The 16250-nt window shown below is 42.2% G+C and overlaps 2 protein-coding genes across 10 annotated transcripts in view; one reads left to right on the top strand and one right to left on the bottom strand.

Moving 5' to 3' along the window:
* Positions 1-13214, top strand: part of LOC134082621 (tropomyosin alpha-3 chain-like) — a 28074-nt gene extending 14860 nt beyond the window's left edge. For 4 of the 9 annotated variants that reach the window (XM_062538467.1, XM_062538465.1, XM_062538472.1 and 1 more), the window contains exons 7-10: positions 1754-1816; positions 1920-1989; positions 2165-2243; positions 3440-4098. In XM_062538467.1, the coding sequence (XP_062394451.1) occupies positions 1754-1816; positions 1920-1989; positions 2165-2243; positions 3440-3443 (216 nt within the window). In that variant the 3' untranslated portion in view covers positions 3444-4098. Of the gene's footprint in view, positions 1-1753; positions 1817-1919; positions 1990-2164; positions 2248-3439; positions 4099-11443 lie in introns of those variants that run through there. The other 5 variants (XM_062538469.1, XM_062538466.1, XM_062538473.1 and 2 more) reach the window with 2 other exon arrangements.
* pmvk (phosphomevalonate kinase) lies at positions 12282-16002 on the bottom strand. The gene is made up of 5 exons (XM_062538477.1): positions 15762-16002; positions 15484-15547; positions 14962-15114; positions 14571-14700; positions 12282-14214 (listed from the first exon to the last, which is right to left on the bottom strand). Exons 1-5 carry the CDS (start codon positions 15848-15850, stop codon positions 14042-14044), a joined length of 609 nt encoding a protein of 202 aa, XP_062394461.1. The 5' UTR covers positions 15851-16002; the 3' UTR covers positions 12282-14041.
* Between the last annotated feature and the right edge of the window lie 248 nt (positions 16003-16250).

Raw genomic sequence — 16250 nt, forward strand, 5'->3', positions numbered from 1 at the left:
CTGGCTCAGGGGAAGTTGGTCTCTGTGGCTCTGTGTGATTGTTTCCATAGGAGCTGTTGAATGACTGACTGCCTCTAGCCCTCTAAATTGGCGACAGCACAGTCTGCAGCGGTGGAAACCGTTTTTGTTTTTTCCATGAAATAATTAACAATGACGATCCAACAAACGACTAATCTGATTGATGAATGAAGCTGTGAAATATTTCTGTAAGCCACCTTGGGAATGCATTCCCGTGGTGTCACAATATTCAGATGCCATTCGCTCGAGCCAGTGGTATTCTGATGCTTTGTGAAAGGCTCCCAGCAGTTTCTCTGTGACTGCCTTTTAAGGAGCTAAACGTCCAAACATGCACCAGAACCTGTTTGCACCTGATGCCGGAACATTCCTTCATCAGCTTGTAGTTTGCTAGGACTGGCAAAGGAGGAAAAAAAAAAGAAAATAAAACATCTGTTTTTAGAGAAGGTGCTGATAAGGGTCAGATTAAAGGTCAACTGTTAAACAGAAGTCGACCTTCCATATGTTTGGGGGTAGTGGGGGAGATTAAGCAGACGAATTAGCGGAAATGGAATCGTGGGTTTTTTTAGGTTTATAGTCAAGTTCGGGGCATGGAAAACATGCTCGGACGAGCTCTGCTCTGAGCCCCACCCTCTTCCCCAAAAAGGCCCTGCCTTATCTCCTGTCCCACTTGGGTGTGGTAGCATGGCCTGCTGAGCGTGTGTGTGTGTGTGTGTGTGTACGTATACTAGAATGTTATACGCCTATTAGCTTTTTAGCATGAGTTGGGGAACGAGTGTCAATTCTTTGTGTCTGTCTGTGTGTGTGTGTGTGTGTGTGTGTGTGTGTGTGTCAGGGGGATTTTGTCCACAGCTGTAGGGGAGCGTAGGCCCCGGGTGACGTCAGCGCCAGTGTGCACCTCGGCTCCCCTCCGCTCTGCTGGCGGAGAGAAAGAGGCCCGTTCAGGCCTGCCGACTGATGTCACCCTGGCCCTCCAGCACCAGCCTCTTGCATTCTGAAGCTCCCCCCTCCCCCCTGCTGTTCACTTCCCCCCCACCCGCCCACCACCACTGCTGTAGAACAGGCAGCATCTCTGACAGCTGGGCGATCACGATTTACTGCCTTGTTTACTGGTGCATACCCCTCTGGTCGCAGCAAGTGTAGGGAGCGTCGGCTTTTGCATTACCGAAGATCACTTGCGCACATTCCTTTTACGTGTGGAAAGACTAGCCAAGTGGAGGCAGGCTGTGTGTTGGTCGGAGCCTGCAGAACGGTTAGATTTTTTGCTAGAATCACATTCATCCTTATTGGAATCAGCTGGAGCTGGTCGTTGGGTCATAGTACTGTTTATTTGAACAGCTCTAGTCCTTCCTCAATTTCTTTTTTTTTTCTCTCTTTTTGCTGCCTCCCTCTCTTCCCCATGTCCGCTCTGTTGTTGTGACTGGGTTTCTGTTCCTCATTTTGGGCACACATGTGCTGTTAATCATGGCGTGCGTGGCAGGGCCCACGGTTATTGAATAAAGAGGGAAATGTTCTGGCTGTTTGGGGGCCTTGCAAACAGCTGTGGGCGCGAGCCAGAAACTTTGCCGTATGACCAGCTTTCTCTAATCTCCTGCAGGTTTCTGCTACCGCAGTATTGCGCCACTTTACACCAATATTTTAGTCGTGTAGTGTACGTGTTTTTGTGCCGTCATTGCTGCTGTTTGCATTGAAACATGCCATTCTCTGATTGCCTGCATCTTGCTAATACCACCAACAGTACTCCCAGAAAGAGGACAAGTATGAGGAGGAGATCAAGATCCTGACGGACAAACTTAAGGAGGTGAGGATACTCGTCCCCGTCCCCCCCCCCCCCTTTTTTTTTGCCCATATCATCACCTGTGTCCAATTGCTCCACTAACACCCCCTCTGCCCTTAATGCACAGGCTGAGACTCGTGCTGAGTTTGCTGAGAGATCAGTGGCCAAGCTGGAGAAGACCATTGATGATCTGGAAGGTAGGTTCCTCCGTCTCCATTTCCTGCTCTCGCTCTCTCACTCATTGTGATGTCACAGCAGATCAGATCAGCTGTTGTCGATGACCTCTTCCCTCCATCCATCTCTTGTTCTACCCCACCCCACCCCACCCCAGCGAACATTCCTTCCTGATCTTAATGCTTTGTACACCCGCAGACGAGCTCTATGCCCAGAAACTGAAGTACAAGGCTGTTAGCGAGGAGCTGGACCATGCTCTGAATGACATGACCTCCATGTAAATACCCCAGTGGAGTGTGATCTCTTGTGTGTAGTGCAGTGCTGACCGTTGCAGTGTCTTGAATCTTGTGGTTTGAGAGGGCCTAATTCATTTTGACCCATGACTTGAGTGTGCTCATAGGTTGAATGAAGGTCAAAACCATCCCAGATCCTCTGCATGGTGTAGCATCATTGTTCTAATTCACCACGAGTTGTGGGTTTGTTTGCATGTGTGTGACCTAATTTTCCTATTCCCAAATTACTGTATACCTTTTGAATTGAAAATTCAGTTAAATTAAGGAACATGCTTGATAGGAACGTATTAAGAGTTCTCCATATCTAGTGGTTTATGTTCAAGCACACTTCTGCAAAAAAAAAAAAGTTGGCAGGCTGTTGGCATGACAACCCCATAACATGTGCAACAACACGAGCGCACTGGCCCCAGATATGATCGCTGAGAGCCAACCAAACGTGTAACACGGGTCCTCGTCCAGCGTACACACTCCCACTCGGCCTCTCACGACAACTCACGAGGAGCCACTCTGCTGCCTCCCTTTGTCACGAGTGTGAAAATAGTGTTCACGGCACACACCCACACACCATTTATTTATTTTTCCATCCTGGAGTGTGCTCCTGGTGATTTGTATGGTTGTTATGATGTCCTAGTTTTCTATCTCCTGTACGTGCTGTTAACCCACGTTACCTTTTTTAGGCAGAAATTACGCAGGTTGATTTGCGGGGGGGGGGGGGGGGGGCGTTTCTTTGAAGGCGAAGAGTTCCCAGTTTGCCTTATTGGCAGCATCAACTGTCTGGCAGCTTGTGCTGCGTTTTTATGTGCATCTGAAATGTGTCCCCGTAGGCATATTAATACGCACAGCAGTATGGGACTGTACATGATGTTTTCATTTAGCAAGGATGCCAATGTCCAAGTCACTTATGTTTCTATGTAACGTTAGGTCAATAGGTTAGAACCCATACCCCCATAGTGGAAGTTATGGCAGTGTTTTACTGAAAGCAGGAATTGATGAGCTAGATTTTATACATTCTGATGTCATTAGCCCAAAAACTTTTAACTGCATGGTTTTGGTTTTGCATGGATGTGCAAGGTTTGCTATGTGTTTTTTGGTCTGCTGATTCTAGTTGATCCTATTATTATTTTCAATAGGATGTTAATGTTGATGCTAAGAGTTCTGCATCTCTATTTCTCTATTTCAGATAAATTCGCACTTAAGTGTTTGGAACCCTGTATGCGCTCTGGCTATAAGACTTCAGTTTTGATCGGCCTGCACTTCTGCTGCAGTTTCTGTCCCTCTCTCGCTCTCTCTTTCCCTCTCTCGCTCTCTCGTCCCTCTCTTGCTCATTGTCTTGCCCTCAATTTCTCTCTTCCTCTCCGTTCTTGCCCTGGCTTTTTTTTTTTTCATTGTATCTTTTTCGTTAGCGACTGAACAAAATGTCTAGAGAGGAAGAGTAATTCTCCACTGCCCCCCCTCATCACCATTGCTTATCACCTCACCTTCATGGAATCTGTTCAAACCACTTTCTCTTCACCTCTCTCTCTCTCTCTCTCTCTCTCTCTCTCTCTCTCTCTCTCTCTCTCTCTCTCTCTCTCTCTCTCTCTCTCTCTCTCTCTCTCTCTCTCTCTCTCTCTCTCTCTCTCTCTCTCTCCCCATTGTCGATCAGCTTCCACAGAGGTAGCCGGTTGGCAGAGTTTCTGGGTCACCGTCTTGTCATTGTCCCATTTTTAGTCTGTACTGCCTGTGTCTCTGTGTTGTTGCTCTGCACTGCTCCATCCTCCCCTCCCCTCCCCTACACTCCATACGCTGTGTAACCACGACTGCCTCTCTGGATCATCTAATGAAGGGCACGGGAAAGAAGGCTTGGGCTGTGTCATTGTGTTCACTGTCTCATTTGTCTTCCTTTTCTTCTTCACAAAACATCTCATTCCACTCCACCATTGTGTCAATTATTCACTCGCACAGTTCACTCTCCATTGCTACATCCTGTTCACGAGTTCATTCACCTGGGTAGGCTGCACAAGTCCTAATCCAGCGAGTTTATCTGACTTAACCTTACAGTTCACATGAACCTTCTGGAAACAATCGGGGAAAAACCGTTCATGTTTCATTTGGTATGGTGTCCCTAGGCTGCCTAATAATGCATTTGTGAGCACCATTTTTTACTATATTTAAAAGTATGAGGCCGAGCAATATAACCACTCATGTGCATGGCCCTGGAATCTCCGGAGAGATTGCGGAGTCGTTCAAACTGCAGGTGCTCCTCCACCTCATTTACATGTTGCATGAAGAAGTTGATCTCTTCTGCAATATTAAGGCTAGTCCTAACATAGACCGTACCTGATCCAAAACCTGTATGGGTATCAATGAGGAGATTGTGGTATGCATCCTGCCGTTAGTGCTCATATATACCTATGCAAATTGACTGGTCATCCTGAACTTGACCAGAATGTGTTCGGAGGTGTTCGGAAGCGTGGGGCTCTTTCAGTTGACATGTCTTGAGTGATAAGCATTCCAAGCACATAACATACATTCCTGGTTTTTGGGCCTACATGTGCTGTGTTCTTTCAGAGGCAGGGGTGTGCCTTACAGTTGGGCGTCATAAGCTGTGGACACTACTTTGACAGCAAGATGCATATATGCCATATACAGTGTTGCCATGGAGACAGCAGTCTGATTTCACATAATAGGATGGAAGATAAGAATGTATATAGGAACTATAGATAACCATCTGAAGTGCATCCTGATTTTTATCTCCACAGAAGATTACTTGCGTTTAGAAAGTGAAGAAAGTGTAAAATCCTACACAAAAATACATTACATTTGGCTAATATAGCAAGATATTATTGGAAGTTCTTATAATTCCTATATAACCCTTGTCAGATTTTGGCATATGCATACCTGCATTTTCGCTCCTGCAATACCTTTACCTGCTGGACAGAATTTGAATGAATTTTTAAGATTATTTTAGATCGGTGTCCCTGCTTTGACAATCATCTGCTGACAGGTGTAAAAGCCTTCACGCAAGTCCTTGCAAAGTGAGTTATTTGCGTATTGAAGCATTTCAGTGGTTCATCAACTTGTAACAGGGTGAACGACACTTCTGCATTCATTTCGCGGCCCTCTGTTGGCTATAACCGCACTATGCAAGTTCACCAGATCGGCTAGCGGATCTGTATTTCGATGGAATGAGACATTAGAAACTACAAATTTGACTTGCTTCGATGTCGCAATGCAACATACTTTCATAAACTCATGCAACATACTCTACCTTGTCTGTGGACAACGTTATTTGCTGGATAAACAAATGGCGTGTGTGCGACAGAGGAGAAGTGCTTTAGTGTTGTTTTTAGGGGCCGATGTTTTACAATTCTCTCAGATGTAGACAACTGCAGATAGGGGGCCTCGTTTACCAACACTCATAACAAGGAAATTGTTATGAAAACTTGCAAAGACTCAGACATGCAACCAAATGACATTTTTGGGATGTGTACTTGGGTAAGAACCAAATCGATACACGTGGAAAATAAGTCCCGACTGGGCGAACAGGACCCCAAAGCAAAATGGGGAGTCTTGTTTCATCCTGAAGGGACTTATTTTCTGATAATGACAGGCAGACAATACATGCCCCTACTCCTGCTTTTTATACAGCTACTTGCCAAAAGGCAATTTTGTGGCTTCTATTGTAGTTCGCTACACGTATAACTGTAATGTTTCAGGTGTTACATGACCACTACTGGCAGAATGAGGTGAGGCGTGAATCAGAAGCACAAACCTGTTGACATTGATAGTGGTCATCTTATATTTTGCTGCGGTCATTATACGGATTTGACAGACCTTTAAACGTTGGGAATGTCCGTTTATGTAGATGGAATTTTCTGCAGCACTCTGAAGCTGTTTAAGTGCATTTGAGTGCTGGTCTGTTGTATGTTATGTAAGTTACAACAGTATTGTGGATGGTATTAAATTGAACACAACACCAACGTTTGGTCACACTTCAAAATAACATTGTTTCCTCACTCCCTGTATCACTCCCTGCATCAGTGCCTCCCCTTGATGTGTATGAGCAACATGCCGTGGCAATGGACTGTAGCCAAAGTTGTGAACGATTTGTCATGATTTTAGTTTTTTTTATTATTATCATTATTATTATTATTATTATTAGACAAAACTATGACTATATGGGTTAAATGAGGCCCATCAGAGATAGCCTGGAGCTGTTTGTAGTAATGACTTGGGATCGACTCATGAATAGTCCATGGCTTGAGTGGTGTGTGTGATTGGCTGTTTCTTGCGTTATATTTGGTGTCCTGATATTTTGTATGGCACCAAGCCTGTTCACGGTTGTCCGTCTATTTTCAGACAAGAATTTTGATTGGAGGTTGTTTACTGCCAGAAACCACTAGCAAAGATTCGGCAAGGGAAGTCGGTCATTGGAATCTTATTATGTAAATTAGATTGACCACGTTAAGGTTGCCGTGACTCTCTCTCCCTTCATTGAATTCCTCCTCGGAAGCATATAAGGCCAGCATAAAGTCTGGTTGCGTTGCACAGATCAACACAACGTTGTCAAACAGCAGAGATTCATTTCTACTTAAGTATGTGCTTCATGATTTATCAAAGTACATCAATGGACACACATCCATCCATGCCTTCTAAAGATCCATGGATTTGTTGAAGCCGCTGTCAGAATGATAGAGGCCCTTGTACAACTCGAGGCAGCCTTGACAATGTGGCAGAGTTTGTTCATAAATTCCTTTGTCCTAAATGCCATTGTGGCTTGCAGGCCTGAATGAATGCACAACCCTCCCTCTGGAGGATCCACCCCCATGCCGACTGTAGTGGCAGCTTTCATGTCATTGTTATTTGTTACAGTAAAACTCAAACAACAGTCTGGGGTGTATTTTGGGATAACGAGGGACCAAAACTATGTTAATCAGTGCAATTTTCAGTAAGACTGAATAGAAGAATATATTTTACATCTAACTAATTTTACAACTAAATGGCATATCAACATTTGCAACAGCAGTAACTCTTTTAAGTGATTTGCTCGGTCTGAATTGGTGTACTTCAGTTAGAACACTTTAATGCAGTGCACTGTGTGTACTGGCATAGTATGTATTTCCCTACACTTGACGGAAATGACTATTGCAACATGTAAATATAATGCTTCTAGTTTTCTCTATTCGACAGCGATATGGTTGTACTGTCTACTATCCTCACCATTAGAGATGCAGTGATGAATTAGACTCAAAAGATCATTACTCTTCTGTGATACTGTGGGAAGGACTCCAATGGACCTCTGAAGTTAGCCTACAATAAAGGACCCAAAGCTGGCGTCCATATAATTGGACCCCGAGTGTGCAAAAATGGTACACAAATCTACTTGTATGGCAGTTTTTTTGTGTGTAAAGTGTAAAGAAATGGTATTAAGACTGTTTATGCAGTCAGTGCATTACCCTATTGAGCCTAATTAACGGCTGAAGAGTGATTTGCTTTGACCTAGCGATAGGGATGCATGGTGGTATCAGTATGACATTGGTCATCAGGCAGATAAGCACATACAAATTGTCATCTGCAAATGGAATATCCCTGCCTGGCAGATAATCAGCAAGACTATATCGGCACAAACTACAGTATTAGGGTATCAGGGGAAACGTCTAGAGATGCACCGATATGGAATTTTAGGGCCGATAACGATATTAATCAGTTTGTCGTGGTTTGTCGTTGTCGTGGTTTAAATGGCTAGAAGCTGTGAAAAAGCTAGCAACCAAATCAGAGTTTTGTGGAAAACTGATGCATCGTCCCGTATAGTTTTAGCAAGATCGTTCACGAGAGGATTTTGGGCTGCATAGATTCAACACAGATCTTGTTAGAATGGTGAAATACATCCACATTATTTTGAGGAGTGTAAGTATAGTATGTATATATCCTTTTTTGATCCCGTGAGGGAAATTCGTTCTCTGCATTTAACCCAATTAAAGGAAGGATGAAGTAGCCAACCAAGCTCAAGTAGCATGCAGCCAGATGGGCCTTATGTAGTTGGGAAATTAGGGCTTTAAAAAATAACGCCGCAAGTTATCGGCCGAAGTTCTACTATCAGAACGATAATATTTTAAATGTTTCACTTATCGGCCGCCGATATATCGTGCATCTCTAGAAGCATCATGTAGATCTCTTCAGTTAGAGTCAAGTTCTATATTTTATATCAACATTAAAGAGGAACTATGCAGGATTGGCGATTTCATCTCTGGTTTCGGTTTCGTTTTTCGTTTTCGCTCGTTTTATGCTTGCATATTTCTCTGCAGAGCTTCCCCGACAGCTTTAGCGTGTATATTTATGTAGGCTATATATAAATATATAAGTTGCAAGCGTGGTTCTTCTTGTTCATTAAGCGTCTCAGACTTCCAGATGTAAACAAGGAGCGGTCGTCTCCTGCAGAAACTGCAAGGTTGCAATAGTGGATAGGGACACTGGGGGCGGGAGGAAATATTACTGTTTTCGATGAAACTGGTCAGCCAAGCAAAACAACGATTTCTGAGCGATTTTATGACCATGAAAAAGTTGCATAGGGTCTCTAAGTTGAAAGGATTTCCTTATCCATCACAAGTAAATGTCTAGATTTTTTTAAAGTCTATATTTAGGGTATAATGAAAGGAAATGTCTCTGCAGATCTGCAATAAATTGGTCATCACAGTGAGAGTAAATGGTTCATTCTAGTACAGGAGAGGAGAGACCCTTAAAGCGTTTTTTGAGAACGCCACTTCTAGAGCGTTTGAGCTATTGGTTGCTTGTTAATGTCTGATGGCTGCCGGTTGTCGTTTTTCCGGTATTCCCGTTTTTCGGTCCCATTGAAATGAATAGGGGAATTTTTTTTTTTTGGGTAGTTTTCCCAGCCTGTTTTTTTTCTAAGCATTGTTGACATAATAGAAGTCATTAGCTAAGTTAGGTAAGCAACCTGGTTAGCATAATTAGCATAATTAGCATTAGCATAGTTAGCATAATTAGCATTTTTAACAAATGCAAGAAATCATCAGCTAAGTTATCTAATCAACCTGGTTAGCATTGTTAGCTTAGTAAGCATTTTTTGCAAGCCCACTCTTGCAGGTCCTCGGACATGCACATTTCTAGTAGAGATGCACCGATTGCAATTTTTTGGCCGAATCCGATTTCCGATTTTTCATAGAATTTGACCTGCCTATACCGATTTTAGCCGATTCCGATTTGCATCTTCTAACCACTTTACAGCACACAAAAAGAGTTATTTTCTATCCTTTCTTTAATACAACATGTTAATATAGAAATGTAATCAACTTATCAATGGCTGGTAAAAAAAATGTGAATAGACAGATTCTTCTTCAAGTCTTCTTCAGCTGCAGTATTCCCAGTGTGGGACATTCATTTCACACACTACTAATAGAAATGCACTGTAGGACTACTATTTTTTTCTTCTCACATACAATATCCAACTGTAAATATCTTCAGAATACCGATAAGTGTATAACTGGAAAGTTTGGTGTATAGGTGCTACATAGGCTGAGATGTTGGAAAATTACAAAAAACGAATTTTGAGATAACAGCCTTGAAACACAGCCAATGGCATGCATACTCAGTCTACTACACTCTTCTTTGAACGTTCGCGATTGCTTGCGGATACAAAAGAAGTGTCCATATTTGGATGGCATAACGTCATGCAGGAGAAACACAGCTTTCCAACGACACCACACATGATATGTTTTGTATCACGGTCGCGGTAGTGTATGACATGTTAGAATGCTTACTTTTGGCGAATTTAGAAGAAACATACAGGCGTGAGTAGACAAAAGGTAATGAAATAAACCTCTAAATGTGTAAATCGGACTTTGTTGTTGTATTAGTGTGAAAGAATACATGCTAAGGTGGCAAACCGAAGCAAAACGATGTTTATTCCTGCCGTGGCTATGTTGCTGCTTGTTGACAGCGCTTGTGGTTCAGCTGTGAGCACGCAATTAGCGGCAAGGGCGGGCGGTGATGTGCGCTGTTTACGTAACCTGAAGTGACAGCTTAGTAAATTCCACGCAATATGGCAAAGCACAGCGTTCGCTGCATAGAAAAACTCAGCATTAGCGCTTTATCCAGCCCTGAGTGTTAGCCTTTGCTAGCTTCATCAAACTTTGCTAACTCAGCTGTGTGATGTTGTTCCAAGTAGGTGCGAGTGCATTTGACCGGCATAAAATCGGCATGTCTCAGACTGACCGGCCGGTCGCCGGTCGTGGCCGATCACGTGAAAATCGGCCGATTCTGATCGGCGGCCGATCGATCGGTGCATCTCTAATTTCTAGTTGATATTTATGCTTGGTGTTAATGTTTCAAGTGTGGTACCGACCTAAAAAGGTCATGATCTTACCTGACCTGTTGGAGACTTTGATAGTAATTGTGCAGTCTAAATGAGTTTGAAGTCTATATTTTTAAGGAGACAGAATTGTTGTTGTTTTAATGGAAATAATAATTAAATGTGTTTGTATTAGCACCGGCAATGGGCCAAAATTAGTGTAAAAATGTCAGCACATTGAATCTAATTTTGGAATAATGCAATATTGTGCGTCTATGTTGCCTTGTGTGTTCTATTTAGTTGTAAATATTGGTATGTTATCTTGGCAACATAATACAAAGACTCATTTCAAGATGTCAATTTCAATCTCTCAACTTCTCCTAAGCTTAAATCTTTGATTTGTTAGACTGTGGCCCAGTTGTTTTTTTTTTTTTTTTTTTTTTTACTGGGATACATTGATATTCAGCATTGCATTATGGAATGGTGCACTGCACTCCAACAGGTTATTCGAGGCAGACTGCCGAGAGGCATACTGTAAATTCCCAACTATTAGCCGTGGCGTATACATTGATTTTGAAGAAAAAAAAAATCGTCAGCTATGAGGTTAATTCACTGGGGCAGTTAATGGTATTAATATGGTTTTGTTTCTCTTAACTTGCATAAAACACTGTCCTGCGGCTTATACACAATGGGGCTAATACACAGCAATTACTGTACTACTTACTCAGCAGCTTCCATCAGGACTCCGCAATAGTGATGCAGCGGTGCTCTATTCTGACCTTGACTTATATCTTGGGTTCTTGTCCCTTCTATTTTGTGTTCCTTTTAAATGGAAAACATCTCATCTTTGGTGTTCTGTCTTTTTTTTAATTATTATTTTTTTTCACTTTTTAGAGCGGCTGGCCTCTGCCAAAGAGGAGAACGTCAAGATCCATGCCACCCTGGATCAGACCCTGCAGGACCTCAACAGCTTCTAAGCCCCTCTGTGCCGCCACTGGAGCCTCGGACCCTTGGTGCCGCCACTGGAGCTTATGACCTTTGCCCTCTACTCTACAACTCCCCTCTCCCCTTCCTCTATCTCTATCTGTCCTGGGTGACTTGTGTTAGAGTTTGTAAGAACCGGCTGGTATCGCATTTTGGTGACAGTAGCACTTGCTCTGGCCCTCTCACCTGGGCCCACATGTTTTTGTGTTCGAAGATCTCGATACAGTCCTCAGGCATGTGAAGTTTTCTTTTGCTTTGTGTTGCCTCCAGCTTTATTTGTATGTGTGTGCTTGAATCTAAATACATCTTATTTTTCCCCTTCCAAAAAGGGCAATATATTCATATATCCTGAAGCACCAGTGTCTTAAACATGTCTCACAACAGTGAGGCTTCTGAGTGTGATACATTCCAGCCGAAGCGTGCAATTTGCAGTCCATCAGGATTATGGCGTTACACAGTGGATCATCTCTCATATTGCCAGAGCATGGCTTCATTTTTTTTTCTAGTCTTAGATTGAGTTTGGAGGGTTTTTCTGCGTCTGAGCCTAAAATTGGAACGGCGAGCGAGTCCTTTGGGAAGGGAGACTTGCAGAGCAGTCAGCGTGGAGTCAACCGAAAGGGAGCGACCCACTTCTCTTATCTGTCCTCCACACCGGCTTTTCTGCGGGACCATTCGGGATCTTGGAACACAACCCTTATTGTCCCCCACCCCTTTCACTTTATCATCTCATTACGCAACTGTCGTTGAATTTCCTTTTGCTTTAAGTTCCTGTACCTGTTGTCCTTTAAAAAAAAAAAAAAAAAAAAAAAAAAGAAACATTTAATGCACCCCTACTTAAAGAAGCACCATTTTATTACCAATATTTTCTTAACTGTGCCAATTACAATGGGACCATAATTGTATTACTTTAGTTAAATGTTGTGTTAAAATAGAACATTAAGGGGTGGTATATATCATTTCTTGTATAAGGGAGAAGTCTCGTTTGGGTTTAAACTTTTATTAAGTATTGGGCAATGTCCCACCAAGGGTCACTTATGCAGCGTCAAAGCAGCATCGAACGGTTTCATCATATTCCCAGAACTGCTCAGAAGATCAGGAGAATATGCATGGTTCCATTGTAGTCTTAATATTTGGAAAATATATATCATTCTATCGGGGGAGTTCAAGGAGTGGTAAAGTGTTTCGTTTACCAGCCTTCAGCATCCGCTGTATTGGTTCAGTTGTTCGATTTTTTTTTTTTTATTATTATTTTTTTTATGTTTCTCTTTATTTTGGTGAAATCACTTGAGGGTGGGAGATAAGAAGGGGGTGATCAGCAAATCACATTCCACTGCCAAAATGGAAGCCGTGAGGCCACCTTGGAGGGAACGGGGAGATGAACAAACTTGGAGGGCGACTCAAACATCTCATGATGCCACTCTTGTTTTTTGTGTGTGTGTATTTGCAAGTCAACAGAACTGCAAACCTTTAAGATGAATTAAATGAGAAATAAATAAAGTTTATCAGTAATGTTTTAACTGGAACTTATCCTGGGGTTTCAAGATGTAAACATTTTGTTATCAAGTATTGATAATAAGTGTTATCAGTATTTCATTGTAACAATCATGATGCAAAACATGGATGGACATAAGATTTTTTTTTTTTTTTTTTTTTTAAAATAAAGGACCATGATTGAATTTGACTTTCCACTGTAGTCTTGTTCTATTGTGTTAAGTTGTCTTAAGGCTTCATGTTTGGACTTTTGACGTCATAGAAACCTCAACCTAACCTCAACAAACTGACATGACAAAGCCAGTCTGATGTCACCTTAACCCATTTTGCTCAAAGTTAACTGCAGCTCCTGTTCCGTAGAATAGTATAACTGGCTCCTTGTCCTTGTAATGGATTCCACAAGGTCCCTCTGTGTAATAGCAGGTTTTAAGGTTATCGCAAATAGATCCCACAGAAAGAGCCCGGATCTGGTGGCTGAGTGGACACCTAGTGGACTCTTCTGTAATTACAGGTTCTCTGGCTCAAAGGTGGACTGAAGTTGTCAAGAGAGACTTTGAAGCGCTTTGAAGAGGGACTTTGAAGCCCTGGTTGTCATTTTATTTGGACCACATATTCCTCATCCCTCCCTCCAACTGTAGTTCCATCAGTCACTTGTAAATTAGCAACATGGAATGCCGTAACGTCATTGTTCTAGTATTCTTGGTCCAACAGCTGCTTTCTTGTATTGTACATGCTCTTTGAAGCATTGAAACCGAGTTGTACTACTAATTTACAGCAAAAACAGTTTTAAGACACAAAGGCAATTCACTGTCTCCATGACCATCTGGCTGCGATAAATGGGGGCAATATAAGGAAGCTGAAATTACAAAGTTTTGTGTGCATAATACAACTTGAGTAAATCAATTATCAAAATAAATTTTACTGCATTTTCTGTTAGTAAAAATACATGTTTTAGGGTATTTACAATGATTAACCACACATTCTTGAGCTTTACCATTTTGTTAACATTAATGATTGTTAACTGTTAATACTTCTTTGCTGTCCATTATTGTGTGCAGATTTTTCCTTCGCTAGCACAAATAGTTCTTTCAGCTGTTCTTCCAAAAGTTCAGCTTCTCCATTGTTGTTAATTATCCAGTCAAACTTAACTCCCTGATCGAGACCACACTCTGACTCGGCATCGTCAATACCTGTGTAAAGAAAATGGATCAGTGCTGTTGCAATACCCATTTCATTCATACATGAGTATAATCAAAACATTGATGTGGTAAATTCATGACAATATTCACATTTACATCCACATTCCTTTAGCTGTCACTTTTATCCATAGGGCCCCCTTCTCTTCGGTCCTCTGGCTCGTTCCCACTGATCTAGAAAGAACACTGGATAGACTATCCCATTGTTGCCGCCCCATCATTCTTTATCTAGAGATCAACCTTCCAATTACTGAACGACTCTACCTCCTGAGCCCCCCCCCCCCTTTAGATACATGACAAGAAACAATACTCATTGACAACACAAATGCACTTGGTTGGGATTAGATCACCTGGAGTGAACTTCCATCCCCTCTGCAATCTGATCTGCTCCGAAGCCTCCACACGCACACAGCGACACTGCTGAGGAAACTCCCTCCAGAACCACTGCAGGTCCGACATGCGCCGCGCATCACTGATGATCTGGAGAACAGGGCAGACAGGTATAACTAAGGTACACTCTCTTTTTTCCCCCCAAAGCATTGACTTCACACAAGAACATGAAGAGGTTCAACACTATTCTTACTCCCACGTTACAAGTTTCACAGCAACTTTCAGATACAATAAAACCAACCTCAAAGCCCCCTTTGATAACAAAACAAGCTCTCATTGCCTATTATTGATGTTTTATCAGTACTGTTTTGGTTCACAAACACGGAACATACTGTAGCCTAGGGCTCTTACCCACACAGGCTGTTTTGCCTGTCTGATGGCCAGCCGGCAGAAGAATCCGGGATCCTGCTCCCTCATCCTCTCTCCCCACTGGATCATGTCGGCTCTGTATCGCTCCTTATACTGGCCCGCTCCCAGCAACTCGCCGAAGTCCAGCCCATGCTCCTAAAACACGAACAATCAAAGGAGTGGCTCTGAAATAGCTAGAATTTAATGGACCAGGAATGTGCAGGAACCAGCCTAATGCTTTCCACTACCTTAATGCACTGCTAGGTCTAATGCCAACATTGCACACTTCTCATAAACATAAACATACTCTGACTGACAATCTGTATAGCTATATGCCAACTGATATTATCCACATTCATTTTGGGTTGTTTTCATTCCACACTGAAAGGATCAGTTATGAAAACAATTCAAACATAAAGTAAGACTACAATATTTTAAATCAACTGCAAAATCACAGTTAATTCACACAAACACTGTTCAATAATAAAACTGCTTTGGCCTGTATTAGGTGATCTTTTAACTCACTTTTGCATACTGTTCTTTCAGGGGCCCAGACAGACGCAGGATGCAGCATGTATCATCACCCAACCTGTTGTAAAGGAAATTAAGGTAAACGTAGCTTTGAAAGAAGAAGTGTCATTTTCAAAATGCTTAAGTTAGCAAACGTTGATTTACATTATCTTAGCCTACTGTTCTAGCAGAATGCTATGGTTAGTCCAGAAAAGTGTCACATAAGCTGACAGGTTTATAAGATCAATATGCTAACAGTAGATCATACAGGGGAAAAACAGAGGAAGACTCACCCTTTATGAATCAAGTCGGTTACATAATCCTTGCCTGATTTGCGTTTACCACTAAATATCAGTATTAGTGGGGAGTTTGTAGTGGACATTACTACTGGCAGTCAGTGCTCGTTGCACTATTTTTCCGCATGTTCACTGGCCATTCTCATACAATGAATGACACCACTGTGAAATGTACCTTAATGTACGAAAACACGGCGCAAAACAAAATATGTAAAACTGAGCACTTTTTAAAGTAAGGGATTCATTAACATCACTGTCTGTTCTAAAAATGACCAAATATTTAATTTGGCATAACATTTTCCCAGCAGGTGATTACGTAAAGGTATGAAACTCCCGGATAATCTTTTAATATTATCTTGAGTTCCTTGTGTACATGTTTTACGGTATCATCGGCTGAGCGTCGGACCACAGCGTGAGTGAGCATATATTGATGAAACGGGGGTGGTTGATAGTGTGCTAAAAAACAAATGTGCTGAAATCACATAT

The sequence above is a fragment of the Sardina pilchardus genome, chromosome 6 (assembly GCF_963854185.1).
Source record: "Sardina pilchardus chromosome 6, fSarPil1.1, whole genome shotgun sequence".
Classification (NCBI taxonomy): domain Eukaryota; kingdom Metazoa; phylum Chordata; class Actinopteri; order Clupeiformes; family Clupeidae; genus Sardina; species Sardina pilchardus.

Bases quoted from the DNA above. Each gene is read 5' to 3' on its own strand.
- pmvk (XM_062538477.1), bottom strand. From the start codon at position 15,850: ATGTCCACTACAAACTCCCCACTAATACTGATATTTAGTGGTAAACGC. The intron at 15,115-15,483 runs GTGAGTTAAAAG...TTCGTGTTTTAG, and splicing joins TGAAAGAACAGTATGCAAAA to GAGCATGGGCTGGACTTCGG. The intron at 14,215-14,570 runs GTGATCTAATCC...TTCTTTACACAG, and splicing joins GGGATGGAAGTTCACTCCAG to GTATTGACGATGCCGAGTCA.